The following is a 22050-nucleotide window of genomic DNA, read 5'->3' on the forward strand; positions in this document are numbered from 1 at the left end:
CTATAGTCTGCTCTGTGGAGGTGATTATGACCTGGCTACCCCTTATAGTCTGTTCTGTGGAGGTGATTATGACCTGGCTACCTCCTATAGTCTGCTCTGTGGAGGTGATTATGACCTAGCTACCTCCGATAGTCTGCTCTGTGAAGGTGATTATGACCTGGGTACCTCCTATAGTCTGCTCTGTGGAGGTGATTATGACCTAGCTACCTCCTATAGTCTGTTCTGTGGAGGTGATTATGACCTAGCTACCTCCTATAGTCTGCTCTGTGGAGGTGATTATGACCTGGCTACCCCTTATAGTCTGTTCTGTGGAGGTGATTTTGACCTAGCTACGTCCTATAGTCTGCTCTGTGGAGGTGATTATGACCTGGCTACCTCCGATAGTCTGCTCTGTGGAGGTGATTATGACCTGGCTACCTCCGATAGTCTGTTCTGTGGAGGTGATTATGACCTAGCTACCTCCGATAGTCTGCTCTGTGGAGGTGATTATGACCTGGCTACCTCCTATAGTCTGCTCTGTGGAGGTGATTATGACCTAGCTACCTCCTATAGTCTGTTCTGTGGAGGTGATTATGACCTAGCTACCTCCTATAGTCTGCTCTGTGGAGGTGATTATGACCTAGCTACCTCCTATAGTCTGCTCTGTGGAGGTGATTATGACCTAGCTACCCGCTATAGTCTGTTCTGTGGAGGTGATTATGACCTAGCTACCCGCTATAGTCTGCTCTGTGGAGGTGATTATGACCTGGCTACCTCCTATAGTCTGCTCTGTGGAGGTGATTATGACCTGGCTACCTCCTATAGTCTGCTCTGTGGAGGTGATTATGACCTAGCTACCTCCTATAGTCTGCTCTGTGGAGGTGATTATGACCTGGCTACCAGCCATGGGCCATTGGGATGCTCACTAACTGGATATTTCCACCCCTTTTCCGTCCCGCAGCATGGCAGGAAACAGCCAGTAAACAAACAAACGCACGCACACACGCACACACGCACACACACACACCTCGAGAGGCCTCACCACCTGTGGAAAGGGGAGAAAACACTTCTGTCTTACAAATACTGTAGAAAGCTCTTCCGAGCACTACCAGGACAATACTATGACTCCCTACAGCTGAATACATCTGCCATCTCCAGTGAATACATTCTACAGATTCAATATCATTCCATAACACAGCATGAAGCACTACGGCACATGAAAATCCTAAAGACATGAATAGCTGTGGCAGTCTATGACTGGGTAGTATTTCTGAGTATGTGGGAGTGCTGCTGTCCCAGATTTGCAGCTGTAAGCTCATCCTGATCCCCGGAAGCATTTGCTGTGGAATCAGCAGCGCTGCGTGACCTCATGACCTTCGCCTCACTGACACCGCAGTGCATTAGGAGACCAAGCCTCCCAGGGAACAATGACGACAACAACAACCACACACACACACACACACGATGGGCCGGCCTGTACATACTTGATATAGACCATATACCACAGTATCCGACTATGGAATAACTATTATTCTGTCAGAATTGGGGATATTTACCAGTTTAGTCCCATTTGTGAAGAGAACAGCGAGACAATAGGCATAGCTGAAATTATTCTCAAGCTATAATTTACTCTACTAGGGAACATAAGATTGTTCTGTCTTGTCTATGGCAGACGGCACCTAGTACAGATGTAGGATCTTAATTTGAGACAGTTTGCTCCAGCAGGAAAATAATCCTGCAGCAACAGGAAATGTGAATTATTATGTGGATTATAATGAATGTAGGGGCTGATAGATTTGTTGTTAGGGCAAATCAAATCTGAAATGTCAAAGTGGAAATGACAAACTTTAGAAGCCTTTTTAAAACTCAAATACACAACAAGTTTGAATTTCATGCTGAGCAGGAAAATTCTCAGCAACAAAAGAGTGATCAAATGAAGATCCTACCTCTGAATGTGACATCCATAACTGGTCTGTCCCAACAGATACAGCCTTATCACCATGATAGGATTCTAGAGGGCTGAGAGGCATACATATATCACCTGACAGGCATCTGATTCAATCACTAGCTCTCTGGTTTTTATTGAGCTGTTATGATAGCATGGACCACACAGGATTGCAAGGTATCTCTCTCGCCACAGAACTGAATCAACAGATAGCAGTTAATGAGTTTTTTTGTGTACTGACTATAGGCAGGGTACAGCAACAGGACTCATGGAGCTAATAATTAACCAGTTGGAGTGTGTGTGTGTGTGTGTGTGTGCGTGTGCGTGTGTGTGTGTGTGTGTGTGTAGCTGCACATCGTGCATTGCAAGAACATTAGCCCAAGCTAGACAATATTTTCACTCCAGAAGACAGACAGCAAGTTTTTAGCTTTTTTGCATTTTAATTTAGTATAATTATTGTTCCTAGGGCATTTAGATAGCTGAGCAACTACAGCAATGTGTTTTTAATTAAAATTATTTGTCATTTAATTAGAAACCAGGCCGTCAAGGCTAATTTGAGTAGGATCTCTCTTAAGACCTTTCCCACAGTCACCAAATGCCAACTCAGACAGACAGACAGACAGACAGACAGACAGACAGACAGAGCTCTTCTACTGACATTAATATAATCAGCTTGATTACATTTTAACTCAGTTTTATATGATATAAATCTGATTGAAACTTAGCAGAGGGAATGTCAGAGTCTGGCAGCACGAGATGAATGGGGCCCGTATTGCTCTGACAGGAGAATGAAGTAAATGTCCTTTGTTTTTGCTGCCTCAGATAACGGCCCATATCAAACAACTGTCGGATATGTCTTTGTCAGAGCGAGGTGGGGTGCACCGTGCCAATTGGCAGCCAGAGATCAACCGAGAACAGGTCAATTAGACAGTTCTAATGAGTGATCACTCAGGATGTTCAGACTGACTGTCTGTCTGTGGGGGACACAGTGGGCCAGGGAGTCGCAAAATGGCAATATCATTACAAAGAACTCAAAAGGGAGGACGGACAGACTTAGATCAAATCATTATTTTCCACTTCAGAGAAAGTGCAGAGGTTATATTAAGAAAGAGGAAGATGTGAACATGAAAAAGAAAGCTGAAGATTTGTGGGGAGAGAGTATACGAATGGACAGCTAGCAGACGGGACAGAAGGACGGACGGACAGACAATGCTTTTCAACATTCACAGTTCATTATCATTAAGTATGCACATATAAACATTATAGAAACTATACATCAAGCTGTAATATACTAATAGCCTTTTGACACGATTCACCTAGAATCCCCCTGGAACGTCAGATAGCTGGAATTTCACCTGAAGGGTAGAGCAGGGTGTTTGGTAACTAATCACATGACTGGTGGTTGGATGTAAATGTCTCTCCTACCATTACCTGAGGCTAAAGCTTTATGGGGTTGATAGTGGTACTGTGTAGGCCTAGCATGTGTGTGTGTGTGTGTGTGCGTGTGCGTGTGTGTGTGTGTGTGTTTTAGTGTGTTATTGTGTGTGCGTGCGTGTGTGTGGAACATTTCTACATCACTTAGTCCCCATCTTCCCGCTGAGTCCCTTCAGCTCAGCTCACCACGAAGGTCACTCCTATTGTCACACACCCATAGAAACAAACACACACACACTCCTCTTCCCTCTCTGAGTCCCTTCAGCCCCAACACGAAGGTCACTTCTATTACTGTTCAACCGTGTCACCGGGCAGGCATGAGCAGCACAGGCTGCTAGTGGAATACATTAGAGCGGCAACAAGGCAGTAAAGCTAATTTACGGTTCAGTGAAAATAAACGGCACCAGGAAGATGTGCTGTTCTCAACAAAGACTTTCATTCATTCAGAGTAAGTGGTTGTGAATCAATTTAATAGACACCATACTTTGTGAATTGTAAAAAGATCAACTAAAGTGTTTTTCAGTGAGAAAGACTGAATGGAAAGTTCCCTTTCCCTTCTAACTCTCTCTCTCATCCTGGTGAGATGCTATTTCCATAACATAACATATTGTCGAGGGTGATAAAGCAGTGAAAAAGGCCCAGCAAAAACTTACATGCTGTCATCTCTGAAAACCAATTACACTTTGTGTTTGCCAAGGTCTTCTAAAGGACATTCTGACTAGCTTTGTTGTCAAAGCAAAGGCTCCTCATTCCCGTTTTAGGAGAGAAGAGAGAGAGAGGAGAGAGACACAGAGAGAGAGAACAATGGAGAGAGGAGAGAGAGAGAGAGAGAGAGACAGAGAGAGACGGAGAGAGAGAGAGAGAGAGAAGGGGGGGAGAGAGGGAGAGACAGAGAGAGAGAGAGAGAGAGAGAGAGAGAGAGAGAGAGAGGAGAGAGACAGAGAGAGAGACAGAGAGAGAGAGAGAGAGAGAGAGAGAGGGGGATAGAGAGAGAGAGAGAGAGAGGAGAGAGACAGAGAGAGAGAGGGGGGGAGAGACAGAGAGAGGAGAGTGGAGAGAGAGAGAGGGGGGGAGAGACAGAGAGAGAGAGAGATAGAGAGAGAGAGAGAGAGGGGGGGGGAGGAGAGAGACAGAAAGAGAGAGGAGAGAGGGAGAGAGAGAGGAGAGAGAGGAGAGAGAGAGAAAGATGGAGAGAAGACAGAGCAAGAGAGAGAGAGAGAGAGAGAGAGGAGAGAGAACACCTATAGCTCAACTCTTGGCAGTAGTAATGTAGACTACTTTATCACTGACCTCAACCCAGAGTCTCTCAGAGCATTCACAGTCAGCCCACTGACACCCCCATCAGACCACAGAAAAATCACAGTCTACTTGAACAGAGCAATACTCAATCATGAGGCATCAAAGCCAAAGGAACTGAGTAATATTAAGAAATGCTATAGATGTAAGGAATGTAGTGTGGAAACCTACCAAAAAACAATTAGGCAACAACAAATTCAATCCCTTTAGATAACTTTCTGGACAAAACGTTCCACTGTAATAGTGAAGGTGTAAACTTGGCAGTAGAAAACCTCAACAGTATATTTGACCTCTCAGCTTCCCTATCAAATCTAAAAATGTCAAACAGAAAAATGAAAAAAATTAACAACAATGACAAATGGTTTGATGAAGGATGCAAAAACCTAAGAAAGAAATTGAGAAACCTATCCAACCAAAAACATAGAGAAAACCTGAGTCTACGCCTTCACTATGGTGAATCACTAAAACAATACAGACATACACTACGGAAAACGAAGGAACAGCACGTCAGAAATCAGCTCAGTGTAATTGAAGAATCCATACACTCTAACCACTTCTGGTAAAATGTGAAAACACTAAACAAACAACACAAAGAGTTATCTATCCAAAATGGAGATGTATGGGTAAACCACTTTGCCAATCTGTTTGACCCTATAACAAAGAACAAACAGCAAAAACATATGCATGATAAAATACAAATCTTAGAATCAACTATTAAAGACTATCAGAACCCACTGGATTCTCCAATTACCTAGAATGAACTACAGGACAAAATACAAACCCTCAAACCCCAAAAGGCCTGTGGTGTTGATGGCATCTTTAAAGAAATTATCAAATATACAGACAAAACATTTCAATTGGCGATACTTAAACTCTTTAAAATCATCCTCAGCTCTGGCATCTTCCCCAATATTTGGAACCAAGGACTGATCACCCCAATCCACAAAAGTGGAGACAAATTTGACCCCAATAACTACCGTGGGATATGCGTCAACAGCAACCTTGGGAAAATCCTCTGGGTTATCATTAACAGCAGACTCTGAGCAAATGTCAAATTGGCTTTTTACCAAATTACCAAATGACAGACCACATATTCACCCTGCACACCCTAATTGATAAACAAACAAATCAAAACAAAAGCAAAGTCTGCTCATGCTTTGTTGAGTTCAAAAAAGCCTTTGACTCAATTTGGCATGAGGGTCTGCTATACAAATTGATGGAAAGTGGTGTTGGGGGAAAAACATATACGACATTATAAAATCCATGTACACAAACAACAAGTGTGTGGTTAAAATTGGCAAAAAAAACAACATTTCTTTCCACAGGGCAGTGGGGTGAGACAGGGATGTAGCTTAAGCTCCACCCTCTTCAACATATATATCAACAAATTGGCATGGGCTCTAGAATAGTCTGCAACACCCAGCCTCACTGTACTAGAATCTATAGTCAAATGTCTACTGTTTGCTGATGATCTGATGCTTCTGTCCCCAACTAAGGAGGGCCTACGGCAGCACCTAGATGTTCTGCACAGATTCGGCCAGACCTGGACCCTGATAGTAAATCTCAGTAAGACCAAAATAATGGTGTTCCAAAAAAGGTCCAGTCGCCAGGACCACAAATACAAATTCCATCTAGACACCGTAGCCCTAGAGCAAACAAAAAACTATACATACCTCGGCCTAAACATCAGCACCACAGGTAACTTCCACAAAGCTGTGAACGAGCTGAGAGACAAGGCAAGAAGGGCCTTCTATGCCATCAAAAGGAACATCAAAGTCAACATACCAATTAGGATCTGGCTAAAAATACTTGAATCAGTTATAGAACCCATTGCCCTTTATGGTTGTGAGGTCTGGGATCCGCTCACCAACCAAGAATTCACAAAATGGGACAAACACCAAATTGAGACTCTGCATGCAGAATTCTGCAAAAATATCCTCTGTGTACAACGTAGAACACCAAACGATGCGTGCAGAGCAGAATTAGGCCGATACCCACTAATTATCAACATCCAGAAAATATGTTTTCTACAATCACCTAAAAGGAAGTGAATCCCAAACCTTCCATAACAAAGCCATCACCTACAGAGAGATTAACCTAGAGAAGAGTCCTCTAAGCAAGGTCCTGGGGCTCTGTTCACAAACAGACCCCACAGAGCCCCAGGGCAGCAACACAATTAGACCCATCCAAATAATGAGAAAACAAAAAGAGAATTACTTAACACATTGGAAAGAATTAACAAAAAAACAGAGTAAACTAGAATGCTACTTGACCTTAACTATGTACAGACTCGGTGATGATACCCTTGCTATTGAGAAAGGTTGCCATATGCCTTGAATTGAATGAGAGAGGGAGTGCGAGAGAGAGAGAGAGAGAGAAAGAAAGAAAGAAAGAAAGAAAGAAAGTGGGAGTGCGAGAGTGAGTGAGAGAGAGGGAGAGCGAGAGAGAGAGAGAGAGAGAGAGAGAGAGAGCGAGAGCGAGAGAGAGAGCGGGAGAGAGAGCGAGAGAGAGAGAGAGAGAGAGAGAGCGAGAGCGGGAGAGAAAGCGAGAGAGAGAGCGGGAGAGAGAGCGAGAGAGAGAGCGAGAGAGAGAGAGCGAGAGAGAGAGCGGGAGAGAGAGAGAGAGAGAGGGTGCGAGAGAGAGAGAGCGGAAGAGAGAGCGAGGGTGCGAATGAGAGAGAGAGAGCGGGAGAGAGAGCGAGAGAGAGAGAGAGAGAGGGTGTGAGAGAGAGAGAGAGCGGGCGAGAGAGAGAGAGCGGGCGAGAGAGCGAGAGAGCGAGAGAGCGAGAGAGAGAGAGACAGAATGACATTTGAAATGTCTCTATTCCTTTGAAACTTTTGAGAGTGTAATGTTTGCTGTTCATGTTTGATTGTTTATTTCACTTTAGTTTATTATCTAGTCAACTTGCTTTGACCATGTAAACATACGCTTCCCATGCCTAAAAAGCCCTTTGAATTGAGCTGAATTGAATTGAGAGGGAGTGCTAGAGAGAGTCAATAGGAGCCCGACGCTTCCTCTGAAACTCTGGTGGAGAGCTATCTGAAGAATGTGAGTTGTTTCCAGCCTTGGGTAGCAGCACAAACACATCTCACTGCCGTGTCCTCCTAACCGACTGACTCACAAGACATACTGAGAACTGTCATCAATATTCCACAGCCTATTATACGCAGCAGAATAATGTAAATGATGCTTGAATCACCTCTGTGCAGAGGAGTCCAACATTTACAAGCTACAGGCATCTATAGATATAGAAACATATGTATGGATATAGAAACATATGTATAGATATAGAAACATATATATAGATATAGAAACATATGTATAGATATAGAAACATATATATAGATATAGAAACATATGTATAGATATAGAAACATATATATAGATATAGAAACATATGTATAGATATAGAAACATATATATAGATATAGAAACATATATATAGATATAGAAACATATATATAGATATAGAAACACGTGTATAGATATAGAAACATATGTATAGATATAGAAACATATGTATAGATATAGAAACATATATATAGATATAGAAACATATATATAGATATAGAAACATATATATAGATATAGAAACATATGTATAGATATAGAAACACGTGTATAGATATAGAAACATATATATAGATATAGAAACATATGTATAGATATAGAAACATATATATAGATATAGAAACATATGTATAGATATAGAAACATATATATAGATATAGAAACATATATATAGATATAGAAACATATATATAGATATAGAAACACGTGTATAGATATAGAAACATATGTATAGATATAGAAACATATGTATAGATATAGAAACATATGTATAGATATAGAAACATATATATAGATATAGAAACATATATATAGATATAGAAACATATGTATAGATATATAAACGTATATATAGATATATAAACATATGTATAGATATAGAAACATATATATAGATATAGAAACATATGTATAGATATAGAAACATATGTATAGATATAGAAACATATGTATAGATATAGAAACACGTGTATGGATATAGAAACATATGTATAGATATAGAAACATATATATAGATATAGAAACATATGTATAGATATAGAAACATATATATAGATATAGAAACATATGTATAGATATAGAAACATATGTATAGATATAGAAACATATGTATAGATATAGAAACATATGTATAGATATAGAAACATATATATAGATATAGAAACATATGTATAGATATAGAAACATATGTATAGATATAGAAACATATGTATAGATATAGAAACATATATATAGATATAGAAACATATGTATAGATATAGAAACATATGTATAGATATAGAAACATATGTATAGATATAGAAACATATATATAGATATAGAAACATATATATAGATATATAAACATATGTATAGATATAGAAACATATGTATAGATATAGAAACACGTGTATAGATATAGAAACATATGTATAGATATAGAAACATATGTATAGATATAGAAACATATGTATAGATATAAAAACATATATATAGATATATAAACATATGTATAGATATAGAAACATATGTATAGATATAGAAACACGTGCATAGATATAGAAACATATGTATAGATATAGAAACATATGTATAGATATAGAAACATATATATAGATATAGAAACATATATATAGATATAGAAACATATGTATAGATATAGAAACATATGTATAGATATAGAAACATATGTATAGATATAGAAACATATATATAGATATAGAAACATATATATAGATATAGAAACATATGTATAGATATAGAAACATATGTATAGATATAGAAACATATGTATAGATATAGAAACATATATATAGATATATAAACATATGTATAGATATAGAAACACATGTATAGATATAGAAACACGTGTATAGATATAGAAACATATGTATAGATATAGAAACATATGTATAGATATAGAAACATATATATAGATATAGAAACATATATATAGATATAGAAACATATGTATAGATATAGAAACATATATATAGATATAGAAACATATGTATAGATATAGAAACATATGTATAGATATAGAAACATATGTATAGATATAGAAACATATATATAGATATAGAAACATATGTATAGATATAGAAACATATGTATAGATATAGAAACATATGTATAGATATAGAAACATATGTATAGATATAGAAACATATGTATAGATATAGAAACATATGTATAGATATAGAAACATATATATAGATATAGAAACATATGTATAGATATAGAAACACGTGTATAGATATAGAAACATATGTATAGATATAGAAACATATGTATAGATATAGAAACATATGTATAGATATAGAAACATATGTATCTATAGAAACATATATATAGATATAGAAACATATATATAGATATAGAAACATATGTATAGATATAGAAACATATATATAGATATAGAAACATATGTATATATATAGAAACATATATATAGATATAGAAACATATATATAGATATAGAAACATATATATAGATATAGAAACATATGTATAGATATAGAAACATATATATAGATATAGAAACATATGTATAGATATAGAAACGTATATATAGATATAGAAACATATATATAGATATAGAAACATATGTATAGATATAGAAACATATATATAGATATAGAAACATATGTATAGATATAGAAACATATGTATAGATATAGAAACATATATATAGATATAGAAACATATATATAGATATAGAAACATATGTATAGATATAGAAACATATGTATAGATATAGAAACATATATATAGATATAGAAACATATGTATGGATATAGAAACATATGTATAGATATAGAAACATATATATAGATATAGAAACATATGTATAGATATAGAAACACGTGTATAGATATAGAAACATATGTATAGATATAGAAACATATATATAGATATAGAAACATATATATAGATATAGAAACATATATATAGATATAGAAACATATGTATAGATATAGAAACATATATATAGATATAGAAACATATGTATAGATATAGAAACATATGTATAGATATAGAAACATATATATAGATATAGAAACATATGTATAGATATAGAAACATATATATAGATATAGAAACATATATATAGATATAGAAACATATGTATAGATATAGAAACATATGTATAGATATAGAAACATATGTATAGATATAGAAACATATATATAGATATAGAAACATATATATAGATATAGAAACATATGTATAGATATAGAAACATATATATAGATATAGAAACATATGTATAGATATAGAAACATATATATAGATATAGAAACATATGTATAGATATATAAACGTATATATAGATATATAAACACGTGTATAGATATAGAAACATATCTATAAGACCAGAGAGGACCATCAGAAGCTATTTCCTTCTCCGCATCAGAGAGATGAGGAAAGAACTTTGATTCCCCTGCCCAGACAAACACATTCCTCCTCCATGTCCCAAATCTGCCTAAACCTACATGGGAAAGTAAACACAACACCGTCCCCTTGCTCTGACTAAACCCAGCCGTCTACAGTCACCGCTGTGGAAAAAAACACGGTGATGAGACAGTGTTGGCTCCAACGTCCTCTAACAGGGACACTGTAAATATCAACAGTGAAGCTATTCCAGGTGACATCTGCAGTCTAATGGTCACTCTGTGCTTTGATTGGTGTAAATCATCTGTCTAAGCTGTGGGGCTGCTCTCCAGGACGGCTTAGATCCCTGCTGTATTCTTAGACAGATGAACGGACTGGCCGGCAGGCAGGCAGACAGACAGGAGGATGGACGGAAAGACGGGCAGATAGATGGGCGAGCAGACAGACAGACGTACACAGACAAAACAGACAGACCGGCGGGCAGACAGACAGGAGGACGGACGGAAAGACGGGCAGATAGACGGGCGAGCAGATAGACAGACGTACACAGACAAAACAGACAGACCGGCGGGCAGACAGACAAACAGGCGGTCGGACAGACAGGCAGGCAGACAGAGGGAAAGATGGGCAGGCAGAGGATGACACAGCATTGTTTTGTTGGACGTGACGTGAGAAAGCTGAAAGCTGTGGCTTGGTGTGGGTGATGACAATTCATCAGGGTCAGAGCAGAGCGGACTGGGGCAGGCTTATGTAATGACGCTCAACACACAGAGGAGAGAGAGAGAGAGAGAAAGAGAGAGAGAAAGAGGGAGAAAAAAATAGGGAGAGAGAGAGAGAGAGAGAGAGAGAGAGAGAGAGGGAGAAAAAAAATAGGGAGAGAGAGAGAGAGGGGGGGAGGGGGGTGACATAAGCAGTGAGTGGGAGGACCTAAACCCCAAGAGACAGAACAGATGATTTCTTCTCAAATCCATCTGTGTCCGAGATGAAACAGGGCTTACAGATGCTATACTGTAGATCTCATTCATTCACAGCGCACTTGCTCATATGGTCTCAACAACTCTCATAGAGTAGGAAACTAACTTACCCAGTCTCACTAACTGAACCAGATGGTCACACAGGTAGTTTATTATAATGCAGCCAACTGTACATATCTTTGAGGTGCTTAATTCAGAGGGAACTTGGTTGAGTTTCGTCATACCAAAGACAGTCTTTAAACTGCATGTTGATAGTGTCTCTGGTAGGTGGGTCTTTTTCTACTGTAACCACCAGGATTCATAGCAACAGTTAGAGTTTTGTGTGAATGCTTCTGTGTGAATGCTGTGTGTTCTGTGTGAATGCTGTGTGTTCTATGTGAATGCTGTGTGTTCTGTGTGAATGCTGTGTGTTCTGTGTGAATGCTGCGTGTTCTGTGTGAATGCTGCGTGTTCTGTGTGAATGCTGTGTGTTCTGTGTGAATGCTGTGTGTTCTGTGTGAATGCTGTGTGTTCTGTGTGAATGCTGTGTGTTCTGTGTGAATGCTGCGTGTTCTGTGTGAATGCTGTGTGTTCTGTGTGAATGCTGTGTGTTCTGTGTGAATGCTGTGTGTTCTGTGTGAATGCTCGCTGGCTAACTGAATAGAGTAGCGACAGGGAGGAATTGTAATGCTTTTTTTGCTGTAAACCATCATTACTTTCTGTGTTCCAGCCACCCCATGCGCTCTTAACACAGTGTCCTTTTACCCAGATACTGTTTCAGATAATCTCTTTCAACTTTAGCCAGTTTTGCAACAGACTTGATCATAATGGTGGTAGTGGTGAGGGTGATGGGGGGGGGGGGGGCAGAGTACTTTGTCACGGGGGGAGGGAGAACTATCCATGCAGTGCAAAAGTCCATACTTGTAGCTGGCCACATCAAAGTGATATGCCTATATAAAGTAGAGCGCAGACCACCGCGGAAATGCCGGGTTACATAACCACGAAAGAAACCAAAAGCTCCCTCAAATGTAGATTCCTTGCGATGTTGTCAGGAAACGTGGCCTCTTCAGAGAGGAACTGACCTGTCAGGGTGTCACCCTGACCCCAGAGTTTCCCCCCATTACTCTGTTTTCTTCCGCCACTTCCTTGTTTGAGACATTCCATTAATAGGCAACTTTGCTCTTCCATTAAGAAGAAACGTTCGGTGTTGCATTTCTGACCCCTCTCCCTTTCAGTGCCCTGGCTGTAATTATGTATGGAGCAGAGGACACATTGCCTTTCAGAGACTCACACTTTTAGACACTGGCCGTGTCCAAATACCCATACTTGCATTCTAAACAGTAGGCATTTGAGCTATATTCCAAAATAGAACGTCTTATGGTTTGGAAAATTGATTATTCTTTAAAATGCCAGGATGTTACTCATTTCGCCTTTTCATCTAGTAGAATTCGCTGCACACTTTTGAGGATGATAACCGTCTTCCCAGGCTCACGTGTGTTTGATAATGAGATAAGGAGACGCGCTGTGCCAAATTAAACAAATGGCGAGAATCAACTCTACTGCGCGTTTGGTGGCGCATTCTCAGGATGGGTGAGACTAGTATGTTGCTATTTGTTGCTTACTGCGTTCATTTTTACTAAACAATACCTTGTAAATATGATTTAGTAGTAGGCTGCTATTAGACACTAAAATATCTACACTATTAGCCCACATTCTCCTCAGGAGCCTGTTGCTGCTTTAAACGACAAAAAGAAAATCGCCTTGTAAAAAGAAAACAGAAAAGACAAGAGCACGTCAGTCTCATGACCTCTCACTGTCAACCGCAATCTGGCTTCACTGTCATCTGCAATGCCACGTCAGTCTCATGACCTCTCACTGTCAACCGCAATCTGGCTTCACTGTCATCTGCAATGCCACGTCAGTCTCATGACCTCTCACTGTCAACCGCAATCTGGCTTCACTGTCATCTGCAATGCCACGTCAGTCTCATGACCTCTCCCTGTCAACCGCAATCTGGCTTCACTGTCATCTGCAATGCCACGTCAGTCTCATGACCTCTCACTGTCAACCGCAATCTGGCTTCACTGTCATCTGCAATGCCACGTCAGTCTCATGACCTCTCACTGTCAACCGCAATCTGGCTTCACTGTCATCTGCAATGCCACGTCAGTCTCATGACCTCTCCCTGTCAACCGTAATCTGGCTTCACTGTCATCTGCAATGCCACGTCAGTCTCATGACCTCTCACTGTCAACCGCAATCTGGCTTCACTGTCATCTGCAATGCCACGTCAGTCTCATGACCTCTCCCTGTCAACCGTAATCTGGCTTCACTGTCATCTGCAATGCCACGTCAGTCTCATGACCTCTCCCTGTCAACCGCAATCTGGCTTCACTGTCATCTGCAATGCCACGTCAGTCTCATGACCTCTCCCTGTCAACCGTAATCTGGCTTCACTGTCATCTGCAATGCCACGTCAGTCTCATGACCTCTCACTGTCAACCGCAATCTGGCTTCACTGTCATCTGCAATGCCACGTCAGTCTCATGACCTCTCCCTGTCAACCGTAATCTAGCTTCATTGTCATCTGCAATGCCACGTCAGTCTCATGACCTCTCCCTGTCAACCGTAATCTGGCTTCACTGTCATCTGCAATGCCACGTCAGTCTCATGACCTCTCACTGTCAACCGTAATCTAGCTTCATTGTCATCTGCAATGCCACGTCAGTCTCATGACCTCTCCCTGTCAACCGTAATCTAGCTTCACTGTCATCTGCAATGCCACGTCAGTCTCATGACCTCTCACTGTCAACCGCAATCTGGCTTCACTGTCATCTGCAATGCCACGTCAGTCTCATGACCTCTCCCTGTCAACCGTAATCTAGCTTCACTGTCATCTGCAATGCCACGTCAGTCTCATGACCTCTCCCTGTCAACCGCAATCTGGCTTCACACGTCAGTCTCATGACCTCTCCCTGTCAACCGCAATCTGGCTACACTGTCATCTGCAATGCCACGTCAGTCTCATGACCTCTCCCTGTCAACCGCAATCTGGCTTCACTGTCATCTGCAATGCCACGTCAGTCTCATGACCTCTCCCTGTCAACCGCAATCTGGCTTCACTGTCATCTGCAATGCCACGTCAGTCAGTCCCCATCGACCTGGTTATGAATCATACTCAGACTCCTTCGCTGTACCTTGACATTTCCAAGCTGACGATCAATACTATCGATTGAGAAAAGACCCTGGGTAGAGAGGGACCAGAGGAAAAGGTATGTGGCACACAAATGGAACCAGGGCCTCCATCCAATTTAGTATTAGTCTTGGAGGTGCAAATCTCTGGTTTAAATATCCTTAAGCTCTAAAAATGTCTGTCTAACCCCTGGTCCTGGAAACAGTCTGGAGACTCAACTGAGAGGACACTTAGAGGTAAATCAAGTCGTTGGAACTTGGAACCGAGGGGGCCAATAATGACACTCCAAATTCCATTGCAGCCCACTGGGGCTTTAGAACTGACTGATTTTCCACCCCCAGTCCCCAGACAGACTGAACTATTATTAGAGACAGGCTAATAGCTAACACTATGCAGCTATAAATAGTCATGATTCATCACCCAGGGATTTTCATCAAAGTAATCTTATCACATAGCCTGTTAAATTGATTCTGGCTCGGGTCCAAACAGAAACTATGCTTCACACAAATACATTTGACGGCGAGGCAAATCAGGGAGAAAAACCGAGAGGGAAACATCCAGGTGCTGTTGGACTGACTTCACCCTGGTAGATCAGTCAGTAAGAAGCAGAGGCCCTGGGTAATGATGCCTCACTGGCAGACTGGTGTTAAGGTTCATTAGGGCTCAGTATAGAGGGAAATGGAATGCTTAAAGTGGTTGTCATGGCAACGTGTATGTTTTACGTATATTACCGTCACTCAAGTCATGTCAGTCGAATGCATCCTCCTCTTCCTCCCTCCCTCCACTCCTTAGACCTAATATCCTGCCCTTTCCTCTCCTCTCCCTTCATTGCTTTTCTTCCTCCCATTATCCACTCTAAGAGACAGCCCATCCTATCCTATACCATCCCAACCCAGTCTAGTCCAGTCCCAAGAGGCCAGTCCAGCCGTGTCCAGGCGTGTGTATGTCAGTACGTGTGACTCATGAGTGATGGATCACCTTTAGCCTGCCGCTGTCCTGGAGGAATGGCTTCTGTATGCAGCTGTCGCACTGCGTGAGGATCAAAGCAGTGGTGTGGCCGACCAGCTAATGTCTCTTCTCTGACTGACGCAGGCTGGAGCTGGGGCTGGTGCCGGGTATGAGGCTGCTGGGTTTGGGGCTGGTGCCGGGTATGAGGCTGCTGGGGTTGGGGCTGGTGCCGGGTATGAGGCTGCTGGGGCTGGTGCCGGGTATGAGGCTGCTGGGGTTGGGGCTGGAGCTGGGGCTGGTGCCGGGTATGAGGCTGCTGGGTTTGGGGCTGGTGCCGGGTATGAGGCTGCTGGGGTTGGGGCTGGAGCTGGTGCAGGGTATGAGGCTGCTGGGGTTGGGGCTGGAGCTGGGGCTGGTGCCGGGTATGAGGCTGCTGGGGCTGGTGCCGGGTATGCGGCTGCTGGGGTTGGGGCTGGAGCTGGGGCTGGTGCCGGGTATGAGGCTGCTGGGGTTGGGGCTGGAGCTGGTGCTGGGTATGAGGCTGCTGGGGTTGGGGCTGGAGCTGGTGCTGGGTATGAGGCTGCTGGGGTTGGGGCTGGAGCAGGGGGCTGGGTATGAGGCTGCTGGGTTTGGGGCTGGGATGGGGTTGAAGTTGGAGATGGGGTTGGGGTTGGGGTTGGGGCAGAGGATGGAGCTGCATTTGGGGCTTGAGCTGGGATGTGGCAGGGTAAGAGGATGGAGCTGGTGTTGTGGCTTGAACGGGGCTGGGTAATAGGATGGAGCTGGTGTTGGGGCTTGAGCTGGGGCGGGGCTGGGTAAGAGGATGGAGCTGGTGTTGGGGCTTGAGCTGGGACGGGGCTGGGTAAGAGGATGAAGCTGGTGTTGGGCTTGAGCTGGGACTGGGCAGGGTAAGAGGATGGAGCTGGGGCTGGGTAAGAGGATGGAGCTGGTGTTGGGGCTTGAGCTTGGATGGGGCAGGGTAAGAGGATGGAGCTGGTGTTGGGGCTTGGACGGGGCAGGGTAAGAGGATGGAGCTGGTGTTGGGGCTGGGGCTGGAAATGGGACTGTTCACTGGGGCAGAAAGAGCTGACTAGCACAGTTCCTCTGCTCTGTTCACATGACCTCTGCTCCAGAGAGGGGCACAGAAGAGCAATGCTCCCCAGCACACACAGACCACAACAGGACACAGTGAAGAAAAGAGTTCTCGATGAGAAAGCCTCAGGAAGTATGTCCACATTCAGTAGAAAAGCAGAGGGAATGGACTGGACTCACTCGCTTAGTCTTTTTTATTTTCATCTCACAAACGTTAAGAAAAACGTCAGTTGATGTACGAGGGGGAGCCGAGGTCAAGGACTCTAATCTGTGTGGACACCAGGGCTCTAAATTTTAAAAAGTTAGGACCACAACATAACATTTCGGAGCACCAGAAAGTTTTTTTTTAAATTGATTGAGATACAGTACCAGTCAAAAGTTTTATTTTTATTTTTTACTATTTTCTACATTGTAGAATAATAGTGAAGACATCAAAACTATGAAATAACACATATCGTAACCAAAAACGTGTTAAACAAATCGAAATATATTTTATATTTAAGATTCTTCAAAGTAGCCACCCTTTGCCTTGATGACAGCTTTGCACACGCTTGGCATTCTGTCAACCAGTTTCACCTGGAATGCTTTTCCAACAGTCTTGAAGGAGTTCCCACATTTGCTGAGCATTTGTTGGCTGCTTTTCCTTCACTCTGCGGTCCAACTCATCCCAAACCATCTCAATTTGGTTGAGGTCGGGGGATTGTGGAGCCAAGGTCATTTGAAGCTGTTGAGTCATTGTCCTGTCGAAAAACAAATAATAGTCCCAACTAAGAGCAAACCAGATGGGATGGTGTATCGCTGCATAATGCTGTGGTAGCCATGCTGGTTAAGCGTGCCTTGAATTCTAAATAAATCACAAACAGTGTCACCAGCAAAGCACCATCACACCTCCTCCATGCTTCACGGTGGAAACCACACATGCGGAGATCATCCGTTCACTTACTCTGCATCTCACAAAGACACAGTGGTTGGAACCAAAAATGTCTAATTTGAACTCATCAGACCAAAGGACAGATTTCCACCGGTCTAATGTCCATTGCTCATGTTTCTTGGCCCAAGCAAGTCTCTTCATATTATTGGTGTCCTTTAGTAGAGGTTTCTTTGCAGAAATTCGACCATGAAGTCCTGATTCATGCAGTCTCTTCTGAACAGTTTATGTTGAGATGTGTTACTTGAACTCTGTGAAGCATTTATTTGGGATACAAATTTCTGAGGTTGGTAACTCTAATGAACTTATCCTCTGCAGCAGAGGTAAGCCTGGGTCTTCCTTTCCTGTGGCGGTCCTCATGAGAGCCAGTTTCATCATAGCGCTTGATGGTTTTTGCGACTGCACTTGAAGAAACTGATTGAATGACCTTGATGTCTTAAAGTAATGACGGACAGTCGTTTTTCATTGCTTATTCAAGCTGTTCTTGCCATAATATGGACTTGGTCTTTTACAAAATAGGGCTATCTTCTGTATACCACCCTTACCTTGTCACAACACAACTGATTGGCTCAAACGCTTTAAGAAGGAAAGAAATTCCACAAATTAACAAGGCACACCAGTTAATTGAAATGTATTCCAGGTGACTACCTCACAAAGCTGGTTGAGAGAATGCCAAGTGTGCAAAGCTGTCATCAAGGCAAAGGGTGGCTACTTTGAAGAATCTCAAATATGAAATACATTTTGATTTGTTTAACACTTTTTTGGGTTACGACATGATTCCATATGTGTTATTTAATAGTTTATGTCTTCACTATTATTCTACAATGTAGAAAATAGTAACTTTTGACTGGTACTGTATAATCTATATTGTGGCCTATATGTATTCTAGCTACTTCTGAAGCACATGTTGTGCCCTAGAAACTAATGTAACCCTTTAAATACATGTGTTTATTATAGCAAGCTAAAATGATACAAATAACTGTCATTGAACTTACAAAGTCATGTGTGGAATGTTAGGTGTCTGCACTGTGGAAAAGCACTACATTGAGATGCATTACATTGAAATTTGTACACCGTCTCTTTAAGAACATTATGTTTGTGAGTGATGACATGCAAGAGATCAGTCATTCATTGCTATGAACAGTGATCTCCTGAAGAGGATATCCCTTTCCTTTCTCTCTGTGCCCCCAGATATTCAGATGTAGTCTACTAGCAAAGTCACCAGGTTGTTCGTTAGCTAGCTAATGAAGTAACATGACGGAACAAGGTGTAAACAAATGGTCCGCGAGAAGTTTCAGAACGACCCGCGACATGGTTTCTGAATGTGAAATGCGGCCCGCCAATCCGCCATAGGAAGATCATTTTTTAGATGCGTGTCATGTCTTGTAAACTGTTGGGGGTAGAAATAAGCCGTTAGATTCGCTGCGGTACAACCATGATGGTAACGAATATGCACTCGCTTTTTACTCTAGTGCACTCAGAAACAACGGTAGAGCGAATCATTACAACGATAACAAATTAAATTGGGGTGGGGAACACTGCTTGTGTTTCCAGGTCGCACAGCTAAATATTTAGGAGCATATGCAACCAAAATGGTCACACTTTAGAGCCCTTGTTGACACTCAGACGACAATGACCCTTGACCTCTGAGATGCTGAGATTCAGAGCACCAGATAGAACTTCCAACATGTTATATGGCCCTGTGGACATCTATTAGGACTCCTCAGCCACATATCAAAACCACTGCCTGCCATGATAGCAGTCAAAATAATGTACAACTAGAGGTACAGTGGATGACCAGCTTTTGATCTCAGAATGGCAGCTTTTGATCTCAACTTTAGCTGGATTTTTTTATTGATTTTATTTAACCTTTATTTAACTAGGCAAGTCAGTTAAGAACAAATTATTATTTACAATGACGGCCTTCACCGGCCAAACCCAGACGGCGCTGGGCCAATTGGTGCGCCGTCTTATGGGACTCCCAATCACAGCTGGTTGTGATACAGCCTGGAATCGAAGCAGGGTGTCTGTAGTGACGCCTCTAGCACTGAGACGCAGTGCCTCAGACCGCTGCGCCACTCAGGGTAAACTGGATGACAAAACAGGCCTGACAGGCCAACCCTGAGCAATGGTGGATTATGAGGACAGTGTTGAGTACGAAGACAGCCAGGGAGAGATGACACCAGATAAATGTAGAAAATGGCTGCCAGGCATCCAGAGTGGAGTACAGTAGGTCAGAGAAATATTCACTGTGTGTTTCTTTGCCAAGGGCAAATTGGCCTCAGAAGATGAACCGCCCCTGAGATGAATCAACTTTATGCCATGCGGACCAGAGGGCACCAATAAATACAGTACCAAGAAAACAATCAAACGATAAATAACAAGAACTGTGGTGGACGCATGGACCAGGAGGATAAACAATGTGACCTTTACAGTTTTATCACCTTGAATCACTTTTCCTTAGACACGAAGCCAAACAAGAGAACCAACTAGGCCTAAGTGAAAATAGCAGGGGGACATTGAGCAACTCTCTCCCCCGTGAATAAGAAGAGAGTGGTTTGACCTTACCTTGCCCTCCTGATCCTCAAACACAGACTGGTCCACGTTGCAGGCGAAAAGGGAGGTGGGCAGGTCGTTAAAGTCGGTGATCTGGTGGAAGCTGTCGCCCAGCGCGGGATGTCCCACAGTGCTTTGCAGTACCAGCAGCTCCTCGCCCCCCAGTAGGTAGACCCGCTGGTAGAATGTGGCGTTTTTCAGGTTGGAAAATAAATGCTCCCCCTTCATGACTACAGAGAGATAGAGAGAGAGAAAGAGAGAGAGAGAGAAAGAGAGAGAGAGAGAGAGATATGAGTGTGCTCAGTCCAAATGCTGTGATGGCTCCTAGGGGGAGGAAGTGGACAGTCAAACTCTCCTCCATACCAGTTCACTTAAAGGCTAACGGACCACTGATGTAACTGAATACAGAGCTCACACTCAGTTAAATACACACAGGACTATCTGTATCTTTAGCTCTTGTCCTACAATAACAAACGTGTTCTGAGGCTTAACCTCAGAGATTGTTTTACTATGACATCATCTTGGTTGTGAACCCCTGTCCTCCCACCTCTCTTCCTCATCTATATATTTGACCATATATCTGATCTGATCTGCACCTGACAGGATTCATTCCATAGCCACAGAGTGGAAAGTGATGTTAGGCAGCGTATTAATGGCGATCTGATGAATCTGTTCTCAAAACAGTCTACCTCCACAGGCAGTTATAAAACAACAACACAGAGAGAGAGAGAAATAGAGAGACATAGAGAGTGTTAACCTCTCCAACCCCAAGCCAACAGATGCTAACCTCTGGCCCAGGTCACTAATACTCTGCCAGAAGGTTAGGTGATGGGCTTAGAGATGGGTGATCCCACAGAGGTGTGATGAGGGAAGGATGGAAGGAGGGATGGAGGAGAGGAGTGGAGAGGAGGATTGGCGGGTGAGAGTGGAGGATGGAGAGAGGTAGAGCAGACACAACAGAGGTGAGAAGGAGATATGGAGACGTGAAGGAATTAGGTGCTTGTCACAGTTTCCCTGTCATTAATAGACCCTGACATCTCCAGTCCGCTGGCAAGCCTGCACTGTCACCAGCAGCCTCATACTCACACACATCCCGTGGCTATTTTAGGATCAGCACATCACTCGTCACACACACACTCTCTGTTATGGACAGTGGAAACACACACACACACACACAAACACACTGTTATGGACAGTGGACACACACAAACAAACACACTCACAAAAGGCTATAGATAGTGACTGTGGCTGTCTGGATCATTCCTGGCCTGTGTAAACACTG

The 22050-nt window shown here is 42.1% G+C and overlaps 1 protein-coding gene across 1 annotated transcript in view; it reads right to left on the reverse strand.

Annotated features, from left to right (window-relative positions):
• The window catches only part of rcan2 (regulator of calcineurin 2), a 120451-nt gene that overhangs the window by 94015 nt on the left and 4386 nt on the right, over positions 1-22050 (reverse strand). Inside the window, exon 2 of the mRNA XM_036975851.1 lies at positions 20781-20998. Coding sequence (XP_036831746.1) covers positions 20781-20996 — 216 coding nt within the window. The 5' untranslated portion in view covers positions 20997-20998. The remainder of the gene's footprint in view (positions 1-20780; positions 20999-22050) is intronic.

The sequence above is a fragment of the Oncorhynchus mykiss genome, chromosome 4, assembly GCF_013265735.2.
Source record: "Oncorhynchus mykiss isolate Arlee chromosome 4, USDA_OmykA_1.1, whole genome shotgun sequence".
Taxonomy (NCBI): domain Eukaryota; kingdom Metazoa; phylum Chordata; class Actinopteri; order Salmoniformes; family Salmonidae; genus Oncorhynchus; species Oncorhynchus mykiss.